Source organism: Hevea brasiliensis, chromosome 15, assembly GCF_030052815.1.
Source record: "Hevea brasiliensis isolate MT/VB/25A 57/8 chromosome 15, ASM3005281v1, whole genome shotgun sequence".
Classification (NCBI taxonomy): domain Eukaryota; kingdom Viridiplantae; phylum Streptophyta; class Magnoliopsida; order Malpighiales; family Euphorbiaceae; genus Hevea; species Hevea brasiliensis.
Genome location: NC_079507.1, coordinates 75,459,884 through 75,486,699, shown reverse-complemented (window position 1 = coordinate 75,486,699; position 26,816 = coordinate 75,459,884). Strand labels below are relative to the sequence as shown.

Sequence of the window (26,816 nt, the reverse complement as noted above, 5' to 3'; positions counted from 1 at the left end):
CACTCACTTTTCAGTCCATCTGTCAAAGATTAAAACTTAACTTAATGAGGGCCCATTCATCAAGCAAGGCAACAAGCTCACAAGAAATAAATTAAAATGCAGCAAATCTCATTTAAATGACTAAATCAGTTCAAAAACCACAATACAAGGCCCATTCATCAAGCAAGGCAACAAGCTCACAAGAAATAAATTAAAATGCAGCAAATCTCATTTAAATGACTAAATCAGTTCAAAAACCACAATACAAAGCAATATTTACAAACCCATCTCTAGAATCTCAAAGATCTACTCACAAATCATGGTTTCAAGACAAACCCAAGTATAGAAATGAAGAAATAATGAAAATCTAAGCTAAGGAACAGAAAAACCCAGTAAAATGATGAAGAATCTGCCGCTGAAGAGTTGCAGAAAATGTCCTCTGCTGCTGCTGCAAAATTGTCTCACGTGCTTCTCTTCCTCTCTCCCTTTCTTGCCAAAAATCTCTCCCTCTTTCTCCTTGTGGAAAGAAAGATAAAAAGAAGCTTTTATATGGTTCAGAGGTCTGCCTTAGAATGGGTAAAAAGGTAGAAGATTCTGAAGAAAGTGATGTATTAAATCAGAGGAACGAAAGTGCCACATCAGCCATTTTCAGTAAAATGACACAAGCTGAATCGGTTGTGTCACGCCTTGTGTCGCAGGTTATGAAACAGTCTACCCGAGAAAAACTGCATATTTGACAGTCGACACAACCTATGACACAAGCTGTGTCACAGGTTGTGTAACTTTCGGCCCCTTTAACTCAACTTCAAAATTTTGCAATTCAACTCTAATTTCTTCCAAATGGATGCTCTGATCAAAATATACCAAAATTCTCCAAATTTAACCTATAAAACAAATAAATTCCAAAAATTAAACTAAGAAGTGTAAAAAGGCAAAATTGACTAAATATATGCTAATATCTATGGTAATAGCTATGAACAATGGTAAATTATGTGCAAAAATTATACTTAAATGATGATATAAAATGCATGCATCAAATTCCCCCATACTCAAACTATTGCTTGTCCCCAAGCAAAATTTCATTAAAACTTATTTGGAAGGGAATAGAATCAGTCTTTGAAAACACAAAAATCATTAATCTAAACCAACAATTTACCCTAAGCCACCAACATTCCAAATTCCCACCAGCAAAGCACAAAGAATGAAGCAATCACTCTCAATAATTACATAATAGCTAAGAATTAACTAATCAAACCAAGCAACAAATACCAACCAGCTACAAGAGTCAATTGTGCCTAAACAAATCTAAATGAAATAGATAACCAATGTGTCTCAAATAGATGGTGAGTAATGTATGGAAGATTATATTGCTAAACCCATATGCAAGCATAAAAGATCTAACTCCACTAATGTAACAAGCATTTTTCAAAAAATCATTAGGTCTTTAAAAGGGTTGTAATTGGGTCAAATAGGGTAAAATTATAGTTAACAAAGAAAGGGAATAAGGTAAACAAAATATGAGAATAATATTAATCATGAAACTCAAAGTGCATCCAATATTCTCTTTTTTTTTCATTTTTTTTAATTTTTTTTTATAATAATTTTTTTTTCTATCAAGAGGAAAGAAATTCACAATGAATCTCAAGTGCTATCACAATGATTATATAAAGGAACTACTTTTTATACTCTTTTGATTTTGTGCTTGTCCCTATTTCATGTCACACCCAAAATTACCTTTGGGATATTTTGGTGACTCTTTTTTTTATTATTATTATTTTTTTTATCAGCTTTTTACAATTACTCTAGCACTTTTCAAGATGTTTCAATCCTCCAAGTTTTTTTTTTCTTTTTTATTTTATTTTATTATTATTATTATTTATGCACTTAATTGCTAAAATATTATTCTCATAAATAGGTGGTAGTGTTTAGGTTTTACGGCTAGGTAGATGATTTGGGTTCCAAAGAAATTAGAGAATTAAGGTTCAAGGGGGGTTTGCAATGGTTGAAATGAAATTAAGGTAGGTTAAGGCTAAATATGAGGTTTAAAATATGAAGGAATGCCTAAATCATATTCTTATCAAATGCAAGTTAAAAATTTCGCTTTGAAAGATCTAATATACTTGTTCTAGGAATGGTGAGACGATAATGACCATTTTCTTCCTTAAAGGCTTATCCAAACACTCAAAAACTCAAAATAACTAATCAAAATCTGCATCCCTGGATGAATATATTAATTTTCAGCTATTAAGTAAGAGAAAGAATAATGCTTAAGACTTTATACCCAACTGGAAACTTTCATTCCACTAACCATCTAAAGGCAAATTAGATTACTTGAATAAGCAACTTCTGGAATTCAAAGACTGGTTTAAAAATCCAAAAATTTTAAATGAATAAATGAAACGCATGAATGTATAAATGTATAATCAACCTATATGTAACTAAGTATGCATAACTAAGTGTATGAAGCTATATGCAGTGTATATAAGTGAATATGTACAAGTATGAAGTAATGAATGAGTATGTCACTATATGCAAATGAAAAGGAAAAATAATTTTTGCAAAAAAATTTACCCTCTCCCCCATACTCAGATTGGACATTGTCCTCAATGTTAAAAGATTGCAAGGAATGGGATAATTTGGCTATAAATTCAATGGGTTCTCTCAAATACTATGCAAAAAATAAGTGGCTAATATGTGCATAAAGAATGGATATGTAAGCCTAAAGTGGATAAGGGATACCCTGTTTCATAAGTGGTAGCACAACTTGTGCTGAAAATGACACAAGCTGAGATAAGAATTGTTACCTCATTGAAGGTGCAGCCAATTTAATTAAATAAAATTTGGACAGCTGCTGCACTCATTGCAAAAGAAACAGTGGAATGGAATCCATTAAAGCAATTAAATTCAAAAAGTTGAAATAGGGAGGTTAAGCTCAAAAATATAACCATGAGATATCCACTCATCAAGTGAAATTCTGAAGTAGCATATAAAAGCAAGTGAGCAAAGCATTAAAGATTCAAAAGAAAAATGTGCTTATGAGTAACTAAAAAAAAAATACTGAATAAGCAAAAGTTTCAAGTAAAAGAAAAGCAACACAAGCAAAATATTAACTAAACAAGTCGCTAAAAGCACTAATTAATGAAGCAACTAAAATAAAAACGTGAAATATGTAAACTGAAACTAAAAGCTGGTCAATCACGAAAGATAACTCCTTTACCTTTGCCATCTGGTGGAGGTGGTGGTGCTTTTGGAATGGGTTTGGTTTAGTTAGTTAGTGGTTTTTTTTTTTATATATATATATATCATGGGTTAGTGGGCTTTTTAGCATGGGGCTAGTCGCGGGCCCATTTTGGTGGATTGGGTTGTTTACCTACAAAATCAAATAAACGACACAAGTTAGAACACAGGGATAGAAGTTGTGTCGTAGGTTGTGAAATATTCTGCCCAAATTGCGCCCAGTGAACACAAGCTACGACACAACCAAAATCGATTGTGCCGCAGGTTGTGAAATCTGCTGCCCAAATTTGATAAAATTACACAATACTTGAAAAATTGAAACAAATTAGATTTTAAGTGATTAGACCTTCATAACATGAATTCTAATTGCTAAACCTGCTATGTTCATCAAATACTCATTAATTTTTTTTTTCAAAGCACCAATTCACACATCCACATTCAAATAATTTTCTTTTTAAATCAAGATGACAGAGTTTGAAAAAACTTCCTCTTAAAATTAACAAAAAGAGCAAGGAGTCCTGCAAGATCCACCAGCAAATATTCAACAATAGAAAGATGAAAAGCATAAGTGAACAAATTTAAAACTAGAATTTAAAGTTAAAATTTAAAACTAGAACTAAAACAGAATTTTTAATGCTTATTTGCTTGCAATGAATTGTATCCCATCTGCATAAGAAAATTAGAACAATGTCAAACTCTGAATAAAGAGTATAAAAAAAATTAAAACAAATATATGAAAGAAATAAAGAATCAATGAAAAATTGTGAGTTATGCCCAAAAATGCTAAGTTTAGGTCTTTAGCTTGACCTTACTCAATCAAAATTTTATGGAGAATGAGAGATAGAGCAGGTTGCTATCTTCTCAATTGGCTCACCAATTGAATAATGCCTCAATCTTTACCCATTTACCTTGAAATTATCAGATTTTTGACCAAAGATTCCCACAGCACCATGAGGGAAAACTGTCACAACTTTAAATGGACCTGACTACCTTGATTTTAATTTTCCTGGGAAAAATTTCAACCTTGAATTGAATAAGAGCACCAAATCTCCTTCTTTAAAGTCCTTTTTCTTGATATGCCATTATTTAGTTCTTTCTTTATAGATCCTAGCATTCTCATAAGCATCAAGTCTCAATTCTTCTAACTCATCAAGTTGCAAAAATCTTTTGTGTCCAGCAGCTTGTAAATCAAAATTGATTACTCTTATAGCCCAATAAGCTTTATGTTCTAACTCTACGCGCAAATGGCATGATTTCCCAAAAACTAACCTATAAGGTGTAGTTCCTATGGGGGTTTTAAAGGCTGTTCTATATGCCCAAAGAGTGTCTCTAATTTAAGGGACCAACCTTTTCTAGACTTGTTGACAGTTTTCTCCAAGATTTGCTTAATTTTCTATTTGTGATTTCTACTTAGCCATTTGTTTGAGAGTGATATGGTGCGGCAATCCTATGCTTTACCCCATATTTTCTCATCAATTTTTCAAATTGGTGATTACAAAAATGGCTACCACCATCACTGATTATGGCACGTGGGGCACCAAATCTGGTCAAAACAAATTTTTTCAGAAATTTCACCACAACTTTTGCATCATTGGTAGGTGTAGCAATAGCTTCTACCCATTTAGATACATAGTCCACCCCTACCAAGATATATTTATTCCCATAAGAGGATGGAAATGGCCTCATGAAATCAATTCCCCACACATCAAACAATTCAACTTCTAATATGGACTATTGGGGCATCTCATCTCTCTTGAAAATATTGCCTACCCTTTGACACCTATCACACTTGCTTACAAAGTTTCTCACATGTTTAGACATATTAGGCCAATAGAAACCTGATGTCAAGACTTTTTCAACAGTTTTTGAGACACTACAATGACCACCATATTTAGAGGAATGACAATGGTAAATAACATCATTTATTTCTTCCTCTGGTATACATCTCCTAATTATTCCATCATTACATCTCCTAAATAAAAGAGGCTCTTCCCAAGAATAAAATTTAACATCATGCAAGAATCTTTTCTTTTGCTGCCAAGATAAATCAGGTGGCAAGACACCACAAGACAAATAATTCACAATATCAGCAAACCATGGAAGTGCAGATTTCAGCACATACAACTGCTCATTCATATCATCATCTTTATTTTCAGTTTTTATCCTAGAAAGGTGATCAGCCACCACATTCTCAACACCTTTTTTTATCTCTTATTTCTAAATCAAATTCTTGAAGTAACAAAATCCATCTAATCAACCTAGATTTAGCTTCTTTCTTGCTCATTAAATACCTTATTGCTGTATGATCAGTGAAAACTATTACCTTTGAGTTGACCAAAAGAACGGAATTTATTGAGTGCAAATACTACCGCAAGGAACTCCTTTTCAATTGTAGCATAATTAACTTGAGCTTCATCAAGGGTTCGGCTTGCATAGTAAATGGCATAAGGTTTTCTATCTTTTCGCTGGCCAAGGACAGCTCCAACAGCAAACTCGCTTGCATCACACATGATTTCGAATGGCAAAGTCCAATCCAGGGGTTGCATGATAGGAGCTGTTGTTAATGCCATCTTTAACCTGCAAAAAGCAACTATACAATCCTAATTAAAATCAAATTTAACATCATGATTCAAAAGATTTGTTAAGGGTTTAGCAAGTTTAGAAAAATCCTGAATAAATCGCCGGTAAAATCCGGCATGTCCAAGAAAACTCCGCACTCCTTTGACAGTGGTTGGAGGGGGCATTTTTTCAATAATTTCTATTTTGGCTCTATCTACTTCTATTCCTCTGTTTGAGATCAAATGCCCTAAAATGATCCCCTCTTGGACTATAAAGTGGCATTTCTCCCAATTCAACACCAGATCATTATCAGCACACCTCTGCAAGATTTTAGACAAATTAGTCAAGCATGAATCAAAGTTAGTACCATATACTGAAAAGTCATCCATAAAGACCTCCATAATTTCTTCAATAAAATCAGAAAAAATGGCCATCATGCACCGTTGAAAGGTGGCAGGCGCGTTACACAATCCGAATGGCATCCTTCGATAGGCAAAGGTGCCATAGGGATAGGTAAAGGTAGTTTTTTCTTGGTCATCAGAATGGATTGGAATTTGAAAGAAACCAGAATATCCATCTAAGTAACAAAAGTAAGAATGCTTGGCTAATCTCTCTAACTTTTGATCCATGAAAGGAAGGGGAAAATGGTCTTTTCTTGTAGCATTGTTTAACTTCCTATAGTCTATGCACATTCTCCAGCCTGTAACAATTCTAGTGGGTATCAATTCATTATTCTCATTTTTAACAACTGTCACCCCACCTTTTTTTGGTACAACATGCACAGGACTCACCTACTCACTGTCAGAAATGAGATAAATAATTCTAGCAGCTAGTAATTTCAAGATTTCCTTTTTCACAACATCCTTCATTGTAGGATTCAATCTTCTTTGGTGTTCAATGGAAGGTTTACTATTTGGCTTTAGGAAAATCCTATGCATACAGACTGTTGGACTAATTCCCTTTATATCATCAATTGCATAACCCAAAACTCTCTTGTATTCTCTGAAAACTCTCAACAATTTTTCATTCTCAATATTAGTCAAAGATGCATTAATTATAACAGGATATATTCCATTGGGTCTAAGAAAAGCATACTTGAGGTTGGAAGGAAGAGGTTTAAGATCTACCTTTGGGGCATCCTCTACCTTTAATGATGGTGGTTTAATCTCTAAAGTTTGAACTTCTTCAAGCTGAAAAATTGTGGCTTCAAGAAGTGGTGGAGAGCTCTCCAAGTGTTGTGCGAAAGCAGCTATGTTGTGATTGTCATCATCAATGCTCCCACCATGGGCTAAGCAATTTTCAAGTGGGTCTTGTGGATAGCTTTTTCTGAAATGCTCTTGAACAATCTCATCAATAATGTCTACCCGTAAACAAGACTCAACTTCTTCATGTTTCCTTTTCATGGCTGGATTGATGTTGAATATCATTTGATCATCTCCCACTCTAAGTGTCAATTTCTCACCCTTTATATCAATTAATGTACCAGCTGTTGCCAAAAAGGGTCTTCCCAATAAGATAGGAATTTTTGTGTCTTCTTCCATATCTAAAATGACAAAGTCCACCGGAATGTAGAATTTCCCAACCTTGATAGGCACATTTTCTAGAATGCCTTCTGAATACTTAATTGAATGGTCAGCCAATGAAAGATACATGTTTGTGGGCTTCAACTCTCCCATATTCAACTTCTCATATATTGAAAGTGGCATTAGGCTGAAACTAGCTCCAAGGTCACATAAGGCATTTGCCACACAATTATCACCTATATGACAAGGGATGGAAAACACACCCGGATCTTTGAGTTTGGGAGGTAACTTCTTCTGAATTATAGCACTGCATCGCTCTCCCAAGTTGATGGTGTCATAATCTTCTAGCCTTCTCTTGTTAGTAAGAATCTCCTTCAAAAACTTGGCATAACTTGGCATTTGGGATAGTGCCTCAGTGAATGGCACATTGATATACAACTTCTTTAGCACTTCAAAGAATTTGCCAAATTTTTTATCTAGCTTATGCTTGATGAATCTTTGAGGGTGGGGAAGGGTGGGCTTGTAAGGCTTAGGTGGGATGTATGGTTTCTCTCCCTCATCTTGCTCACTTTTGCTTTCTTCTTCTTTTTCATTTTTCTTGCTCTCAATTGAATTTTCTTCTTTTGTGCTCTCTTTTTCTTCTCTCTTGTTTTCACTCTCTTGACCATCTTTCTTATCACTTCTCAAGGTCACAACCTTACATTGTTCATGAGGGTTTTATGGTTGGCTAGGTAGTTTGCCATAGGATTTACTTCCTGATGAGCTTGCTTATTGAGCCAATTGAGTCTCCAACAAACAATTGTGGGTTTGTACTAGATCCATGGTTTGTCTCATGTGTTGCATTTCTTCCTCCAATTTGCTATTCATCTTGCTTTGTTCAGAAAAAAATTTCTCCATCATGCTTTTCAAGGTTGGCTTTGGTTCATGAGGTGGAAGAGATTGTTGTGCTCTTGCTTGATATCCAGGTTGTGGCTACCTTGTGGGGTAAAATTGAGACTGAAATTGAGGCCTATTCTGCTGCATATACTGCTGGTTATGAGCATAATTTGAGCTTTGACCTTGTTGAGCAAAAGTTGCTTGTGGTCTCCATGTTGAGTTGTTCACATTAGAGTAAGAATTTCCCATAGGTTTTTGTTGATAACCTCCTGCATAAGTAGCTTGTTCTTGCAAATAATCATCACCATAAGAAGAGTAATCAACTCCACAACTTTGGGTTCCATCTGTATAGGCAACTTGTTGCATAGTTATAGGAGTTGAGGTTGTTACCTTTGTGCAAAAATCACTAAAAAGCTGAGTTAACTGATCAAATCTTGCATTCATGTAGCTAATTGAGTCAAGTTCATAAATCCCAGCCTTCTTTGGCTCAATTATTCTTGGATTTCCCCACAAATGGGTATTATGAGCAATCTTCTCTAATAAATCATAGCATTCTTCACTTGTCATTCTCATGAAATCTCCTCCTGCTTGTGAATCAATTGTGTTTCTTATGACTGGAGTAACTCTGGTGTAGAAATTCTGAACAATCATCCATTTGGGTATTTCATGATGAGGACATTGCCTTTCAAGCTCCTTAAATCTCATCCAAGATTCATACAAAGTTTCATCATCCTTTGGCTTAAAAGCTACCATCAAATTCCTCAAATGAGTGGTCTTCCCAGGTGGGAAAAATTGAGATAGAAAAGCTTGAGATAGCTGCTCCCAAGTAGCTATAATAGCTTGTGGAAGTGAGTCATACCACTCTAATGCTGAATCCCGAAGAGAGAATGGAAATAAGGTGAGCCGAATCACTTCATCTGAAACTCTAGGTTGTCTTTATGTACCACATATCATCAAAAATTTCTTCAAATGAGAATGAGGATTTTCAAGTGGACTACCTCCAAATTGTGAATTCTGAACCATTTGAATAAGACCAGTCTTTAACTCAAATTAATTAGCTCCAATAATAGGTCTGTTATCTCTCACGTCTGCACATCTAGGAAAAGCATAATCTAACATGGATCTTCTCTGAGGATCATTTTGATTAACAACTTCATTTTGCATGTTTTGCTCATTTCCTCCATTGTCTCCACCAATAGCTCTATTTTGATTCTCCATATTTTCAGTTGTCTCCTCTTGCTCAAATCTTTGTTATTCTTCTTTTCTGCTTCCTTTCTTCTCTTGTATTCCTTTTTATTGGCTCGACAGAATTTTTCAATTTTAGGGTTGAACAACAATTCAGTATCACTTGTGCTTTTCGATCGTCTCATAAACAAGAAAAGTACCTGAAAAACACAAAGAACAGCAGTGAAAATAAAAGAAAATAAAAATTCTAATCAGCTTAAAACAATTAAAATCCAACTTAAAAACAAATAATTCCCCAGCAATGGCGCCAAAAAACTTGATGTGCTAGCTGTGAAGTAGCTTCCGCAAGTACACAGGTCACAGTAGTATAGTTTTAAAAATAATATCATTTCCACAGGGAATTATGCTTAAATTGGAAATAAAATGATAAGCTAATTAGAATGGTAAAATTTAAAGATATTAAAAATGAAATTTAAAGTTAAAATTGGTATTTGAGGAATTTAAACTAAATCAAACAATTAACTAAATTAATTAAACTAGATAACCAAAATTTAAATTGAAATTGCTAATTATGAAATTGGGAGGAATTAAATCTAAATTCAATAAAAATTAGAGTGATTCTAGAGATAGGGTTTTCAATATTGTTTGCATGTGTTTATCCCTAATTTAGCCAAACACATGAGAATTGCAATTTTGAGGGAAATCAATTCTTAGTTCTTTGAAACCTTTTTCAAGCATTTCAAAGTTGGTATTCATTAAATCAAACTTTGTTTTCACGGTATTTCAAACCTAACAAAAACCCAATTAAAGCTCTAATTGATTTTGGAAAGTCCCCTTAATCCTCTTAGCTTATCTCTAACACTAAGAAAACTAAGTTTATTGCAAGGTTATCTATCCCAAACATTCACTTTTTAGTCCATCTGTCAAGGATTAAAACTTAACTTAATGAGGGCCCATTCATCAAGCAAGGCAACAAGCTCACAAGCAATAAATCAAAATGCAACAAATCTCATTTAAATGACTAAATCAGTTCAAAAACCACAATACAAAGCAATATTTACAAACCCATCTCTAGAATCTCAAAGTTCTCTTCACAAATCATGGTTTCAAGACAAACCCAAGTATAGAAATGAAGAATTAATGAAAATCTAAGCTAAGGAACAAAAAAACCTAGTAAAATGATGAAGAATCTGCTGCTGGAGAGTTGCAGAAAATGTCTTCTGTTGCTGCTGCAAAATGGTCTCACGTGCTCCTCTTCCTCTCTCCCTTTCTTGCCAAAAATCTCTCCCTCTTTCTCCTTGTGGAAAGAAAGATAAAAAGAAGTTTTTATATGGTTCAAAGGTCTGCCCTAGAATGGGTAAAAAGGTAGAAGATTCTGGAGAAAGTGATGTATTAAATCAGAGGAACGAAAATGCCAGGTCAGCCATTTTTAGTAAAATGACACAAGCTGAATCGGTTGTGTCACGCCTTGTGTCGCAGGTTGTGAAACAGTCTGCCCGAGAAAAACTGCATATTTGACAGTCGACACAACCTGTGACACAAGCTATGTTGCAAGTTGTGTAACTTTCGGCCCATTTAACTCAACTTCAAAATTTTGCAATTCAACTCTAATTTCTTCCAAATGGCTGCTCTGATCAAAATACACCAAAATTCTCCAAATTTAACCTACAAAACAAATAAATTCCAAAAATTAAACTAAGAAGTGTAAAAAGGCAAAATTGACTAAATATATGCTAATATCTATGGTAATAGCTATGAACAAGGGTAAATTATGCGCAAAAATTATACCTAAATGTTGATATAAAATGCATGCATCACTTGTATTTCTTAGCACATTCATCACTATGATATTTGATTTGTGCCAAGGTTGGATTTGGTGGCAAAGGTGCTGGATCTCTTCAAATATCTACTACATCCCACAAGTCATGAGCTCTAAAAAATGCTGTCATTTTTACACTGCAAAAATAGGTGGAGCAGGAAATGAACCACTGCTGAAAGACATTTTGTAGATAACTTCTCAAATTTTTTAAGAAACAACTCTTAAATCTCTCTTAAAACTCACAAGGCCCCTTAAGATGAAAGCTTTGATACCATTTGTTGGCTTTTCCCACAGCAAATTCACAAAGAAAACAGAGGTTCTCTACCTCACACAACACAAGGATAAAATTGTAAAATTCACACACACACATTTCATTAAATTAGGCTGCTTATATAGCAGCAGAAGTAGTATAAAAAGCATGGTTCATAGCCACTACAACAAGTTTCAACTTATTTCTAATCAATCTCCTTAAATCAAGGAAAGACATACACTTACACCTAATAAGTTTGACAGCGGAATTTGAGGATTACAAAATGCAAAGAAAAAGATCATCATATCTTCTAAAAAAATCTCAATACTGCAACATTAGCAAAACTTTGTTCAGATATGGCTATGGAAAGGCGAGAGGGAGTAGAAGTCAAGTGGGTGGTACCTCTTGGGATTGTGCCGATAGTCCAAATGGCTGGCCGGAAGGCACGAGTGAGTCACCAAAGAGCTCTGCCATCTCCTCCTTCTACCAGTTAATGCCATGATTTGTTGCCCTACCAACCTAAGGTTTTGTGTGCTTTCTTTTTGGGTGCCTGATATAGCCTTCTTCTCTTCCTAGGGTTGATATAGTAGATGACTCTTTTATCTGACCTGTGGCTTGTATGTTCCTCTTGTACTTCTTTATGTGTTGGACTCCTCATAGGCTATTATTGGAGATGCCAATAAAATTTGTGGCCTGTTATAGTGCTGATGGCGGCATTCTTGCTGCTTTGGCAGTCTCTTCCAACCTAGTTTAGGATTTTCTTATTCCTTGGCTTGGGCTTAGCATTCATCTTCTAGTGGCTAGGTTTGGTTGTATTTGAATTAGGATCTTTTTTAATCCTTAAGCTTGGTTTGCTCTATCTGCTTGTAATGGGCTCTTTGCCTTCTATTTAATTCTCAGCAATATAGTTGACCTTTGAAGAAAATAAAATATATTGACTGCAATGAGGGAAGAGAGAGAACTATAGGTAATGGTTACCTAATCATGAATCAAATATGAAAAGTGGAAACTAGGAGTTCATGCAACAAAACTACTGGCCAAATAAAAAAGAGTCTGATATCCATTCACATGTGAATCATTCAGAGGAGGTAGTCTTTATAGTCTGAGCCTATAAATACTAGCTCTACTTCTCACATCTCCTCACCCAAAACCATTCTACAAATCAACAATTTCTCCTTCTTGTCATTCAAAATCCTATGCTAAAATGGTGTTTTTGCTTATGAAGAGGAAATGACTAGCACTGTACCTGCTCATAGGCTGTTTAAGGCTATAGCCCTTGAATCTGACATCATTATCCCTAAAGCTGCACCACATGCCATCAAGAGCTCTGAGATTATTGAAGGAGATGGTGGTCCAGGAAGTATCAAGAAGATTACATTCGTTGAAGGTCAGTATATATATATATGTGTGTGTGTGTGTGTGTATAAAGAAGAGAGGGGTAGATATATTTTGAAATTTGAATATTCCTGCAGGCAGCCAATTCAAGTTTGTGAAACACAAGATTGAAGTACTTGACAAAGAGAACTTCACCTACGGCTACACCATAATTGAAGGCTGTGCTTTGATGCACACACTTGAGAAGATCAGCTATCACACCAAGTTTGTGCCAACTCCTGATGGAGGATGTATCTTCAAGGCCATCCGTAAATATTACACAAAGGGTGATATTGAGATCAAGAAAGACGACCTCAAGACTGGCAAAGAAAAGGCCAGGGGAATTTTCAAGGCTATTGAAGCCTACCTGTTGGCAAATCCTGATGCCTAAAAATGGTCATCATCAGTTAAAAAGGTGTGATTTTCATATATAGTTTTTTTTTTTTTTTTTTTTTGGGGGGGGGGGGGGGGAGGTGGGGGGCTTGCGGCGCGTCTAGCCCTTTGCTTGATAATGAGTGCTTGTGGGATGATGATCATTTGTTCCTTTGCGTTGCTGCTCGAATTGGAAAGTGAAAGTTGCCTTGTTATCAGTATCTATATGATAATAAAATTACTTCGGATATTACAGCATAGACAAATTAATTTGTTCTTGTAAGCTTTGCATCTAATCAAAATCTTAATATCGACACTATCTCCAAAATTATCTAGAAATCCTGAGTTTTGCATTTTATTTACTATTTCCCAGTGCAGTAGCAAGTAGCAAATTGGGTAGAATAGTTTAATTAGAACAAAGCTATCTCAGCTATCCACATCAAAATTATATAATTACCAAGTGTCAATAATAATAAAGAAGCACTTGTTAAAAATTTTTTAAAAATCAGTTTTATTATATTTATATAGATTATTGATTTATCAAAATTTTATCACTTTCTTACTCTATGAACTAACTTGTCCAAATTTCATAGAATTTTGATTAAGTTTTTTTAAAATTTAAGAAGTAAAAAGGTCTCCTATCCTATGCCAGTAAGCTTTGGCGGTGATACTGTAGAAGTATCTTCCGTTTGCTTTAAACACATCCCAACAGCAAAGGTCTGGAATTTTTATCAAGATGCATCAAATTCAAATTTTGTTGAATGGAATGACATACATATATATATATATATATATATATATATATATATATATATATATATATATATATATATATATATATATATATATATATATATATATATATATATATATATATATATATATATATATATTCTTAAAGAAGCAAAACTTCCTTGATCGTATATTAGTTGACTCAAGCTATCTTCAGGAAAAAAAAAAAAAAAATCTTTACGTAGTTATTTTATGGAGTTTGTTAAAATGTCCATGGTATACATGAAATGAAAATGACTAATTAAATATGAAAGTAATGAGGACGGAAGACCAAGTCCTTTAAGCCAATAATATATGGGATTTTTTTTTTTTTTTAAAAGTCATTTTATTAATTAAAAAAATAAATAAAAACTTAACATCATAAGCCAAATTAAAACGATAGTCAGATAGACCATCCCAAAAACTCAACTCTGTGGCTTAGAATGTTAAGTAAAAAAAAAATCTAAAAATTAAACTAAGTCAGAGAAACATCATATAATCAATGAGATCACAACCAGATCAGCTAAAAGAAAACCCAGGCTGCACACTATGATCCAAAACAAAAACCCATCCAAAAGGAGAAACAAAAAGAGAGAAACAGAGCTCATTGGTCTCCAACTCAAACAATTAGCTATCCACAATATCCCTTCAGCCACAGTATCCGTGCACAATCAGATGGAGTTTGCTCACATTCACCAATCATAGCCAACCAAATAATATATGGGAATTGATAAGTAAAAATGGAAATTTAATTATCTGATTTGAAAATTAAAAAAAAAAAAAAAAAGCTAGCTAACCCATCCTATTCATCGATTTATAAATCTTTAAATTAATTAGTTTCATGTATCAAATTTTACCATCCAACCTCTCCGATTAATTATCTATTTCGTAAGCCACAGTTTTGACGTATAAGCCATCACTCTACGCATGATTTTCATGCATATTTTAAATTCAAGAAAAATGCAAATGTCAATAAATCAATTTTCTAAGAAAACCCTTTTCTCCTTTTACCTAAAATAAACACATTTTCTAACTTTTTTTTTTTTTTTGAAATTCTTCACTGGTATGCATACACTAGAGGTTTTCGATTCTCAAAGACTTGGCTGGCTCTTTAAATATTCCACCGCATATGAACCTCCGGTGACTTCAAGCATCTTTAATGTGCCGGCCAAACCTAAGCTTGAAAGGCTCTTCAATGAATCAAGATTAGCGATCGCCAACTATTTCGGCTATTAAAGAAAGGAAGTTATGCCATGTTTTCGGCAATAAAAGAATTACGAGTTCGTCCAAGCTAATTAGAAGATACCTGCAACTGAAACCACACACTAACATGCCACGACAAGTTTGAGCAAGATTGGCCAATCCATATTCTATATAAATTGATCTCTTTTTCTACGGGACTGAATTTTGGCACCGACTATTTATGATCATCTTATTAATTAAAGTGGAGCAATAGCATAGGGCAAACCAAGACATGGTCCAGTTCGGATCAGAATTGATGTCTGGATTGACAAAAGAATTTTGGTGTATTTATACATGAGTCACAGGACATATAATTTTGTTGGTGCAGGAAGAGACTTTTGATGTTGAATTAATATAGCCGTCCTAGTAGGAGAAAAATAACAATGCTGTTAGTTTTTATTATGCCATTATTAGTTACCTATGTAGTTGAAGCAATAAGATTATTAGGAATCACTACCATTATCCTCAACTTATATATATATATATATATATATATATATATATATATATATATTGTCTCACCACCACCAACAGCAAAACTATTACGATTTTCAATTGTTCTGTATTCATCTCTTCACTTTTAGATTGGGAAAAAAGAAACAGTAGAAAAATAATTATGGCTGTTGTCACATTCACTGATGAGTTCACTAGCTCTGTCCCTGCCAAAAAACTATTCACAGCCTTGATACTTGATGCTGACAATCTGATTCCCAAGCTGATGCCTCAGGCTTTTAAGAGCATCGAAACCATCCAGGGCAATGGAGGTCCTGGGAGCATCAAGAAAATGACCTTTGCTGAAGGTCAGTGTACTTAATTTCACTAGCACAATTTTTTTTTTTAATTTGAAAATTAATTTGCAGAAATGTTATTTATTATTATGCAGGTGCTGGGCCTGGATTGACGCATGTGAAGCATAGGATTGATGCATTAGACGAAGAGAAAATGACATACAGCTACACGTTGATTGAGGGTGATGTGTTGATGGATAAAATTGAATCCATAGCTTATGAGATTAAGTTTGAGGCCACACCTGATGGAGGCTGTAAGGGGATCAGTGTTAGCAAATTCCATCCAAAGGCAGGTGTTGAGATCGAGGAAGAGCAAGTTCAGGAAGGCAAGCAAAAGGCTATGGCTGTTTTCAAGGTTGTGGAAGCCTACCTCATTGCTAATCCTCAGGCTTATGCTTAATCACTACACTAGACTACCTTACTTACACACTGTTAGGCCTGCTACTTCATTATCTAGCTTCTGTATTTGCCCATCTGTGGCCTCGTAGTCAATAAAATTAATAAAGTTTCTATCTCTTTTCCATTCTCGTAAAACAAATATGAAATGAAATTTATAATATATCAAATTGAAGATAGAATTCTTCCTGAGTTCCTGTCATATATTTCCCTGGGTCCTAATTTTCAATGAAAATTTATAAAATCTGCCCATTTCTATAGAAAGTGGATAAAGCATAGAAGGAACAGCAGATTGCACAAGAAAATGAGGGAGGCACAATATCAATGGAATCAAAAGGGATCTGGAAAATAGCATCAGGGAATATACCAAATACCACAGAGGTGGAATTGGCCTGTTTCATCTTTCCAAAAGTTCAATCAGATAGAGACAAGTTAATAATCCTTGAATTCTCCGACCAAAATACATATAAAACAGCTTTTTTTTTTTAATACCATTAAAAATAAAAGAACTCTTATCATTCTCTATAATTTCTAGGTCCTATGCAGTTATTATGGAAAAATTATATAGTACCTCTGTGATTCCAATTAACACTATAGGAATAACAAACTAATTAAATATTAGCATTTGGAGAGAGAATTAAGATATGTTGAATTATGGGTAGTTATAGGTAATTTTAGAGAGAGAAAATAATTTTTGTATAGAGAGAAAAAATATTAAACACAATTAACTAAAGAATGGAATAACAATTTTTCTGTATAATTGCTCGTTATTATCACCTATGTAACCGACTCTGCAGTTTCTCTTTTTTGTTTCTATTGGCATGGTTGTGGCATTTGTCATCAGAGTCTGATTAGTTTTGGGACTTTGATACCCAGAATTTTGTTTTTCTCGTTTGTACTAACAAACTTAGGAATAATGGATGTGATCAATAAGACCCTTTAAAAACCTAATGGATTTTGTTCCATTACTCCATAGCTCTCTATTCATTGGAGATACAATCTTATAAAATGAAATAATGATTTCAGGACAAAGCCCAACTTCTTGCTATTAGGAGACAAATTTTCAGATAAATTAACGTCCTTCCTCCCACCTATAAATATTACCCCTAATCCTCTCCACCACCAAGTTCAAATTCGTCCTCACTGGTTAATTAGTCTCTTCTCCTCTACATTGTGTAGGAAATCATGGGTGTGTTCATTTACAGTGATGAGTACACTTCTCCAATTTCCCCTGCAAGACTGTTCAAGGCTTTGGTTCTTGACTCTAATAACCTTATCCCAAAACTCATGCCACAGGTTGTTAAAAGCGTTGAATTTGTTCAAGGTGATGGAGGGGTTGGCAGCATCAGGCAGATTAATTTCCAAGAAGGCACATTGTCTACATATATAAATCCACTACTGTATACACATACATGCTTTTATACTCGATAATTATCCACTAAACAATATTATTTTTGCAGGTCACCAAGTGAAGCACGTTAAAAATCGCATAGATGCAATTGACCCAGAGAATTTCTCATACACATACAGCTTGGTTGATGGTCATGGATTGCTGGATAAGCTTGAGACTGTTCTGTACGAGGTACAGTTCTTGCCTGGTCCTGATGGTGGCAGCATAAATAAAATGAAGAGTACCTACCACACCAAGGGTGATATTGTGCTCAGCGACGAGGAAATTAAGGCTGGCAAAGAAAAGGCTCTGGGAATGTACAAAGCTGTAGAAGGCTATCTCCGGCAAAACCCTGATGCCTATGCTTAATCGCCTTTAATTGTTATTAATGGCTTTTTGCATGTCTGTCCTGGCTATATGCTCATCCTTGGCTTTGTTAAATAAGGATGGATTTTCTTCCATTGTGGTTGTGGATTGATTGTAATGTTTTTCCTTATATTGACATGTTTTTGTTTTCCTCAATTTCAGTTTAACCCTTTATTACTAAATTGTTGTCGTCAATTATAATGTCTACACCTGGCTAGAGTACGATTTAGGCTATGAATTGAATTAGGCCCGACTCATATTCTGAATTCTACAAGTTTGATTCTGGTCAACGTTTCATGAACTTGAGCTGGCCTTAAACTTTATCAGGAGTCTATTTCGATTCTCTCCTAGCTCTGAACTGAAATTAATCAGAATCAATTTAATTCAATTTGAACCGTATGTGAATCGAATAAAACCAAATTGCTCAAAAATTGAAAATGTAAATCACCTCAAACTGGAATCGTCATTGTATCAGACTGAACTTAACTGTGAACCGTCTTGAATCGACATCAATTAGAACCATCTAGATCTGTCCGATTTCAGTTTGTTCTCTTTTTCATTCCTGAATAGTCATTCTGATCAAAATCAGACCAGTGGCCAAGGGCCCATGGCGTTTGAATCTTTGATAGGGATGAAGCCCATGGTCTAGAAAGGTCCAAGGTAGTTAGCGCCGCCTATGTGTACGCCGGCATGCTTTTTGATATTCTCTGCAACGTGTAAAATCTTTGAAGTTTGAAACAAGACAAGTCTGTCTAGCAGCCAGCGCAGGTTGAGGACTTTGAAATTTTGTAATTTCGCCGTTGGAATTCTAATTGTTCAGTTTTACTATCTCCCTTATTATGTATAAAGATATAAAAGCAGCCTTTGCTTCTTACAAATCTACAAAACCCAATTTCTAATCAAGTTGTAAGGATCATAAGCCATGGTTGTCTCTACCTTCACACAAGAATACACTTCTCCAGTTGCCCCATCACGTATGTTCAAGGCCTTAATTCTCGACTCCAACATTTTGATTCCAAAGCTCTTACCCCAATTCATCAAAAGCGTGGATGTAATCCAAGGTAGTGAAGGGACTGGGACCATTGAACAAGTCAACTTCACTGAAGGTTAGCAATTTCACTCACGTATTTACCCTCTTTTTTTATTTTTTATAGTTTGTCTGACATTGTTGTTGGAGATGCAGCAAGCGACTTGAAATATGTGAAGAATCGGATTGAAGAGCTAGATAAAGACAATCTTGTGTGCAAGTATACTCTGATTGAGGGAGATCCTCTGGGGGACAAGCTTGATTCTATTGCTTATGAGGTCAAGTTTGAGGCAGCAAGTGATGGAGGCTCAATTTGCAAGATCACAAGCAATTATATTACTATCGGAGATTTTACCATAGAAGAAGAAGCCATTAAGGATGGCAAGGACAAAGCTCTAGGAATATACAAAGTTGTTGAAGCCTACCTCTTGGAGAATCCTCATGTCTATGCTTAATACTTTCTTTTACCATGTGATTCATTATATTTATACATTCCCCTCAACTTTTGCCAGGGCAAAAATATAACTTTACATCCATATGGTTGTAATTGTGACGAAAAATAAGAAATTATTCCATTAAAAATCATTATATTAAACCATCTACGCATTCATTACATATTGCCATTTTATTCCAATCAAAATAATTATGGTACAAATTGCATTTATCAGTAATTAATAAGATTAATAACTAAACTAGAACTCGTTGAGGATAAACTTATAATGAAATTGAATTTCTTGATCATGCCAAGTAGGGTGTGATCACTGGTTTTGGATAGACTGATTGCTGGGATTACGATTTAAGTTTTGGAGAATCAAAACTGAACTATAAGATTTTTTTTCAGTTTTAATTTTAATTTTGATCCCAATTTCTTTTTAGTTCAGTTTTAATTTAAACCGATTTCCAGTTTTTTTTTTTTTTTCTCGAAGATATTAGTAATTCATTGAAGCTGCCTTAAGGAGGCAGAGAGTGATCTACAAAGTTCACTTGAGAATACAAATTAAATCTGAAAAGAAGTATATAAAGGAACTTTGACTGATGGGTTTAAAAGAGCGCATTTGCTTTACAAAGAGGCTATAAATATGAATAATAAATCTTACTTGCACTCGGGTGTATACATGTTTATTTAAAATTATGATGGTCTTATCTAAAATTATGGTAGGATCTATCTAAAATTATAATTTATTAAATTTCTATTCATTTGTCGTATGGTGCATATAAAAATTTTCTAAATATGAATAGTCTGTTTCATATTATAATAGTCTGTTTCATATTATAATTTCAATTCATTTTTTGAAAATATACAATTTTAGGTGTCATTAATAAAAGAAATTTAAAATTAACTACTATTTTAGACTTTATATGATTAAATTATGTTAAATTTATCTTGAAACTAAATTTCAATAAACTTTAAATAATTTATTTAAAAGTAATGAGGAGCTCAAACAATAACCAGAAATGAACTCAAAAAGGGTACACAGGAAGGCGGCAGGCAGATTTTGCAATGGGCCAGAATAAAATTGGAGAAGTGCTCTCCTTCATTTTCAGATTGTTTTGTCAAGAGATGCCTGTGTGGACCATATCCATGACCAAAACAAAGGAAAGCAAATCATGCGTACCCAATTAGCTATCAGCCAGGCTGTATATTCCTCAGCACACTTACATGACGTCCCAAGAAATTGAGATCATGCCCAGTTTTATTTGCCCTCATTTGACAGGTATGCTTGAGCTATATAAGGGCAGGAACCCAATCAGACCATTAGATTGATGCTTCAATCATTGGTGAATTTTCGTTTTAGAAATAATCTCAAGTGACATTATGGAAATTTACCTTGTTTTGGTCTTGAGGATAGAAAAGATTGCAGGCACAGTGACAGTAGCATTCATTATTATCACATCCTACTTTCAGACCAAAACTTCTCTTTAGCTCAGTAAAGATGCAAATGGCAATGACATATATTCCCCTTTAACTCTTCCAGGATTGAAGAGGATAGGGTTATTAACTTATTATCATTGGTGAGAATGAGATCCAGAGTGCAAGCAAACTCAAGCAGACTTCAAGAAGTTCAATATTTATATAGCTTGATTCCTCTAGAATTTGCCTTCTAACATATAAATAAATGGAGTATAGAAGATAATTTAGTCTTTAAATGTTCAAAGGATATTTGGCTGGTGCTTGATGGTTACGACTAGTCAGCCTGGTCCTGCCTAAAGGGCTTGCCCACATTAAAGAACTTCTGCCCTTGATTTAATAGGCAATACTATTTTTTCCGTTTGGCATGATGTTACCCTTAATCAGTAATTAACAACTGAATAAGTAAATTTTAGCCGCCAAGTATTATGCTTAACAATACACTGTCGTAAGAGTTTAACCCAACTCTTCCACCCTGTCACGACCCAAAATTTTGTGTCATGACCGGCGCATAATTTAAGTATTTTTAAATCATGCAAACCTTATCAAAGTATCTTGAATAAATATATTGTCATTTACTAACCTAAAAAAATAGATAAAATCCAAATAAACAAAACACTGAATAAATAATCTAAATATCCCATAAGTAAACTGTGGAGTCTCTATAGATTTCAAATAAAATCTTAAACTGTTCAATAAACTAAACTAATTATTAGTCTGAGGAAACATGAATTCGGGCATACCATGAGAACAAATCAAAGATTTTCCGTCTCCAGAAAATGGACTGAATATTTAGATTAGCTACAGAATTCTACTGATCTAAAATAGATAACAAATAGAGAAAACGTTGTTTGAGTTAATGTTCAGTGAATGATAATTATAGCACACAACGGAATAGGAACAGGCAGACGCTTGATCAATTTTATAATAAATTTTCTATTCAATAAAATCATACTCATGCTGTCAAAATCATTAATAAAATAATTTCATAAAACATATATATAAAAGAAATTCATTCAATAAAAATTTTATGATACATTGCACCAGGGCGATGATACCCTACATCACCAAAGGCCAGATGGTAAGCGCACTACCAGATATTAAATACATTTCTCCTCTTTCACAGATATCAATGCATATGATACTAATGCAAACCATAAACTACAATGATGCATGACTCGATAATACAACCTAATACCGTGATAGTCCACACGGTGAGGCCAAATAACAGAAACAGATACTGGGCATAGGTACAAATTCAAAACAGAAAATCAATTTGTACAAATCAATCAAAATCAACAAAAAATTTCAGATAGCAAAAATAATAACTAATAGTGCAATTCCAATAGTTCATTTCAATAATTTCAGAAAGTCAATAAAATCAAATCAATCTCAAATAAATTCAGTGTAACACATCAGTAAATTTTATAGTCAAATATCAATCAATATAAAGACACTAAAGGCCTGTTTCCGGAATCCTAATGGTTCTAATGCAGAGATAATTGACAAAATTAATTATTTAATCAAAATCAAAATAAAATTCAATAATAAAATAAAACTCTAGAAATTCACATGTAAAATAATCGTTAAATTATTGATTTAAAATTTCATTTAATAAAAAATTTTAAAATGAACTAAAATGGTGCCATGTACTATAACTACCACTCACCTGGAACCTTCAAGAAAATAGTTATTTTCAATGGAAGGGAGACAATTTCAATTGACAGATTGAATATATAAATCTCCTACACACTCAAAATATTAAAGAAAAATATCAAATAATAATAAAATAAAATAACTTATATATATAAGTATGAGGAAATCTTTTGTACATTTTCCTCTTTTTTTTTATAAAAATCAGCTATTGTCCAATAGTAATTATGATCAACCAAATTCAATACCAATGATCAAAGAAAAAAAAATGAATTTCTATAGTAGTTGTAACAAATCAAAGAAAGAAAATAAAATCAGATTCACCCATTATCGAACAAAGAACGATAATTTTTACCTTGAAAACAGAATTAAAGGTGATGAATAGATAAGTAAAAATTTAGGGATTCTCTGAGCACATCAGATTATAAATCGTATATATATATATATATAACAATAAATAAAAGATGATGAAAAATACATATTGAGAGTATTTGGTATACAAGGAGATAATAAATAGGCTTTTAGAGTAAAGTTTAGCAGAAATAGATGATTAGAGTATATATATTTCAAGAATTCTATTAGGTATAGAGTGAGATAAGAGTTATTATTGTACTGGATTGTTTAAATTATATATATATATATATATTTTTTAATTTTAAAAATAATATATATATATATAAATAAATAAACAGGCCATCAAATAAAATATTCTTTCTTTATTTTATTTTTTTTTCTAGATAAATATTGTAAATTATTGTTAGATAATTAAAATAAATAAATAATTAAATAGATAATTATTAGATTTCCACACACCCACTCCCATCAAATGTAAATGAAGTAATTAAACTACTCTAATCTCATTATTTACGATAAAAAATTGATTGATAGGTCTCTCGATTTTAGTTCAGTCTGATTTTAATTTGATATTAAATTGGTTGATTTCAATTAAATTCAAAGTTAATTTCACTCAAATCAATTCAGACGGTTTCAATTGGATCGTGGATTCAAATCGGACCAAGGCTAGGCATAGATTGGAAGGAATTGTCAAGGTGCAATCAGAGAATTATATATTGCCACATTAAGTCTTAAGCACCTCTAAGACAAAGAAGAGAATCTTTTCTCAATCTCCATCAACCTTTATGACAAAAATTAAAGGCAGGTTTGTGCTTTCCAACTCTAATAAACAACTCACACGGCAAATAAACGCCACCCCATTGTCATTTTTGTTTGCTGTTAATCATCTTTTCTTGTGACTAAAGGATTCCTTGATAGTGGATATCCTTCCACCTTAAAAAAGCTACTTTGATAATTTTGACCAATCGATGAACCCATTAAAAGAAAATCTACCGCTCTCACTTCAATTCTTTTCTATGGCCGGTTTTGGATATCCTAACTGCACACACACACCTCCCCAATTGCAGAGATGGACATCCATCCTAAAGCAAATTCTCTTTGGCTCACCATTTTCAATCCAAAGGTTCTTGAAAGAAAACCGACCCTTTTCTTGAACCCACCACCTACTCCTTGAAGTTTAATCAAAACAGCAACATCATATCAAACATCCTCCGTTCTCTTTCAGAAGGGAAAAAGAGATTCCTTCCATGCCCTACACCTTTTGCCTTTCAAATATTCCCTCATTGTGTACAAATAAATGCCACCTATTGATTCTTCTTTTATGCTCTCACCCTCTCCATCCCTTGGCGTCTCATCTCCTTCCTCTCGACAATGGTTCCAGAGTTAGAGGTACAGCTCCAACCAGAGCTCATCTCCTGTGTTTTTATATCAAGAATAACTAATATTATAGTGATTATTTCAGGGCATTTAGCATCTAACCACGTTTTCTCCTCAAATGCAGAAACCTCGAGTTACAGAGATACAAGTCCGAATGGATTGTAATGGATGCGTGCAGAAGATCAAGAAGGCACTGCATGGAATTAATGGTAAGCAATTAGCAAGTGACTTAATGGTATTCCCCATCGTTCTAACATTATCATCCTGAAAATTTAACATATTCTGATATCTAAATTCTCCTTTTCAACAGGTATATATGATCTCTATATTGACATCTCCCAACAGAAGTTGACAGTAATTGGGTGGGCAGATCCAGAAAAAATAGTGAAAGCCATTAGGAAAACTAGAAAGATTGCCACTATATGTTCCCACACAGAGCCACCAGATCAGACGGCTGCTCAGCCAACGGAACCACCACAACAACAACCTGAAGGTGGTGCACCACCACCACCAAACAACGAAGCAGCAAACCCTTCCCTAGCAGCTCCACCGGCTGAATCATCACAGCCAGCAGAGCCACCAAAAGACCCACCACCACCTGAGAATCCACCACCAGAAGAGAAACCATCACCGTCACCGTCACCTGTTGCTACAGAATCCAATGCAAACCAGCCTGCAGGCCCCGCACAAGCCCCTGGACCAAAAGATGTAGGAGAGGTTCACGTCATATACCATCACCCACCTGACTATGGGTACAGATATAGCTATGGTCATAGTTATGGTGGTCCGTGGAACAGATACCCAAGCAGCCATGAACTTCCACCAGAGCCCAGATACCCTACTAGCCATGGACTTCCACCAGAGCCTAGATACCCAACTAGCCATGGACTTCCATCAGAGCCCAGATACCCTACTAGCCATGGACTTCCGCCAGAGCCTAGATACCCAACTAGCCATGGGCTTCCACCAGAGCCAAGATACCCTAATGGCCATGGACTACCACGAGGACCACCACAGCCAATCTACGTGACTCACAGCTACAACACATACAGGCCATCAGCATATGTCACAGAATATGAGTACATCCGCTCTCCACCTCGCCACACAATTTACAGTAGGATGGATCATTACAGTGAGGATTATCATGAAAATACTCGCAATGGAAACATCACATCCATCTTCAGTGATGAAAATCCAAATGCGTGTAGGATAATGTGAAACTTTCAGGAAGATTGCAAGAGAAATGGGGCACTGTCTTACGCCTCTGGAAAAGATCAGAGAACGTGATGGAGAATAAAAAAAAAAAAATCTGGCGGCACTAAGATTTCCAAATAAGAATGAAAATGTTTGAGGGAAGAATGAGATTCTAAGCTTGTAATTGCCGGAAGAATTGATTCTGTATTCCACTTCTGATTGGGCTGATAATACATACTGCCTGCTATTAAATTCTTGTAGAAGAATCCGATGAAAGAATTAATTATATTCTAAAACTATGCTTCCCAAACTTCCATTTTTGACAAACCAACCCGCCTGTTTTTTACATTATATATAGAATTCTGTTCCTAAACATCGACCCTAGAAAGTTGAAATGAGTTTTCTTCAAAAGCCTTTGCCAATACAAAGTAGCCAAGAAAGTATGCTTTTCTACAATGAATATTAGTTTCTTTAGTGCTCGCCTAATTAACTTCGAAGTGAGGAAGGCTCTCAAAAGTTTCTCTCTATCTATCGTGTAGAGAGAGATTGTCCTCTCGTCCAATTCCTTCCCTTTGAGGCACCTGATTTCAAGACTCTTCTCCTTTGTCCTAGAAATGGGTGTGCCTCCCTACTTATGGTCAGGGTTGTGTGCATAAATAAGTTTTATGTTTTCTTTTATGGTGGATTGGTGCAGATGAGGGAGGATTTGGGTAAATCCACTGTCGATGGTTCTCTTGGTTTGTTTGGAGTGTTACATGCAATCTGTGTCTTCAAAAGGGAATAATTTTACTCGAATCGGTTTGCAGTTTGTGCTGAGTGAAAAAGTATTTGTTGATGGCTAGCATTTGTGTTTTGTCATTTCAGGGGTGTGAGCGTCTTTTCTATGCTCGTTGACGGCCGGAAGGGTATAGCGTCACTGGGACGCTTGTTAATCGGAGTTATCATCGCCCTCTAAGTGCTAATGTTGCGGATTGCTCCTCTTGAGTTCCCAACCTCTGGTTTTGGCCTTCTTGGCCTTAGCACACTTATAGGTCTCTATTTCTGTTGGTTGTCTTGGATTATAGTCTAATAGGTTTATCACTGTGGATAGCTGCTATAAGTCTCAGCCCACTTCTATGGACTGGACTGGTACTAGGATTTGGACTAGCATAAAATCTTCAAAACTCGTAGTAAAT

At 34.6% G+C, this 26,816-nt stretch overlaps 5 protein-coding genes and 1 non-coding gene across 6 annotated transcripts; all 6 read left to right on the top strand.

The window, feature by feature from the left end:
• Positions 1–8,835: 8,835 nt before the first annotated feature.
• On the top strand, positions 8,836–8,942 carry LOC131174191 (small nucleolar RNA R71). Its single transcript, XR_009144439.1, has one exon. It is a non-coding gene; the product is annotated as a small nucleolar RNA R71 (small nucleolar RNA).
• A 3,040-nt stretch (positions 8,943–11,982) lies between these two features.
• LOC131173903 (major allergen Pru av 1-like) lies at positions 11,983–13,209 on the top strand. The gene is made up of 2 exons (XM_058136597.1): positions 11,983–12,815; positions 12,901–13,209. The coding sequence occupies exons 1-2, from the start codon at positions 12,659–12,661 to the stop codon at positions 13,191–13,193; spliced, it is 450 nt and encodes a 149-aa protein (XP_057992580.1). The 5' UTR covers positions 11,983–12,658; the 3' UTR covers positions 13,194–13,209.
• A 2,486-nt stretch (positions 13,210–15,695) lies between these two features.
• LOC131174007 (major allergen Pru ar 1-like) lies at positions 15,696–16,498 on the top strand. Its single transcript, XM_058137020.1, has 2 exons — positions 15,696–15,987; positions 16,071–16,498. Exons 1-2 carry the CDS (start codon positions 15,804–15,806, stop codon positions 16,373–16,375), a joined length of 489 nt encoding a protein of 162 aa, XP_057993003.1. The 5' UTR covers positions 15,696–15,803; the 3' UTR covers positions 16,376–16,498.
• A 615-nt stretch (positions 16,499–17,113) lies between these two features.
• On the top strand, positions 17,114–18,283 carry LOC110660263 (major allergen Pru ar 1-like). Its single transcript, XM_021818498.2, has 2 exons — positions 17,114–17,740; positions 17,832–18,283. The coding sequence occupies exons 1-2, from the start codon at positions 17,557–17,559 to the stop codon at positions 18,128–18,130; spliced, it is 483 nt and encodes a 160-aa protein (XP_021674190.2). The 5' UTR covers positions 17,114–17,556; the 3' UTR covers positions 18,131–18,283.
• A 677-nt stretch (positions 18,284–18,960) lies between these two features.
• LOC110660237 (major allergen Pru ar 1) lies at positions 18,961–19,749 on the top strand. The gene is made up of 2 exons (XM_021818469.2): positions 18,961–19,233; positions 19,311–19,749. The coding sequence occupies exons 1-2, from the start codon at positions 19,050–19,052 to the stop codon at positions 19,607–19,609; spliced, it is 483 nt and encodes a 160-aa protein (XP_021674161.1). The 5' UTR covers positions 18,961–19,049; the 3' UTR covers positions 19,610–19,749.
• Positions 19,750–24,064: 4,315 nt separating this feature from the next.
• On the top strand, positions 24,065–25,893 carry LOC110660266 (uncharacterized). The gene is made up of 3 exons (XM_021818501.2): positions 24,065–24,459; positions 24,572–24,656; positions 24,758–25,893. The coding sequence occupies exons 1-3, from the start codon at positions 24,442–24,444 to the stop codon at positions 25,663–25,665; spliced, it is 1,011 nt and encodes a 336-aa protein (XP_021674193.1). The 5' UTR covers positions 24,065–24,441; the 3' UTR covers positions 25,666–25,893.
• The last annotated feature ends 923 nt before the right edge of the window (positions 25,894–26,816 follow it).

Bases quoted from the DNA above. Each gene is read 5' to 3' on its own strand.
- LOC110660237 (XM_021818469.2), top strand. From the start codon at position 19,050: ATGGTTGTCTCTACCTTCACACAAGAATACACTTCTCCAGTTGCCCCA. The intron at 19,234-19,310 runs GTTAGCAATTTC...TTGGAGATGCAG, and splicing joins ACAAGTCAACTTCACTGAAG to CAAGCGACTTGAAATATGTG.
- LOC110660263 (XM_021818498.2), top strand. From the start codon at position 17,557: ATGGGTGTGTTCATTTACAGTGATGAGTACACTTCTCCAATTTCCCCT. The intron at 17,741-17,831 runs GCACATTGTCTA...TTATTTTTGCAG, and splicing joins GCAGATTAATTTCCAAGAAG to GTCACCAAGTGAAGCACGTT.
- LOC131174007 (XM_058137020.1), top strand. From the start codon at position 15,804: ATGGCTGTTGTCACATTCACTGATGAGTTCACTAGCTCTGTCCCTGCC. The intron at 15,988-16,070 runs GTCAGTGTACTT...ATTATTATGCAG, and splicing joins GAAAATGACCTTTGCTGAAG to GTGCTGGGCCTGGATTGACG.
- LOC110660266 (XM_021818501.2), top strand. The intron at 24,657-24,757 runs GTAAGCAATTAG...CCTTTTCAACAG, and splicing joins GGCACTGCATGGAATTAATG to GTATATATGATCTCTATATT.
- LOC131173903 (XM_058136597.1), top strand. From the start codon at position 12,659: ATGACTAGCACTGTACCTGCTCATAGGCTGTTTAAGGCTATAGCCCTT. The intron at 12,816-12,900 runs GTCAGTATATAT...ATATTCCTGCAG, and splicing joins GAAGATTACATTCGTTGAAG to GCAGCCAATTCAAGTTTGTG.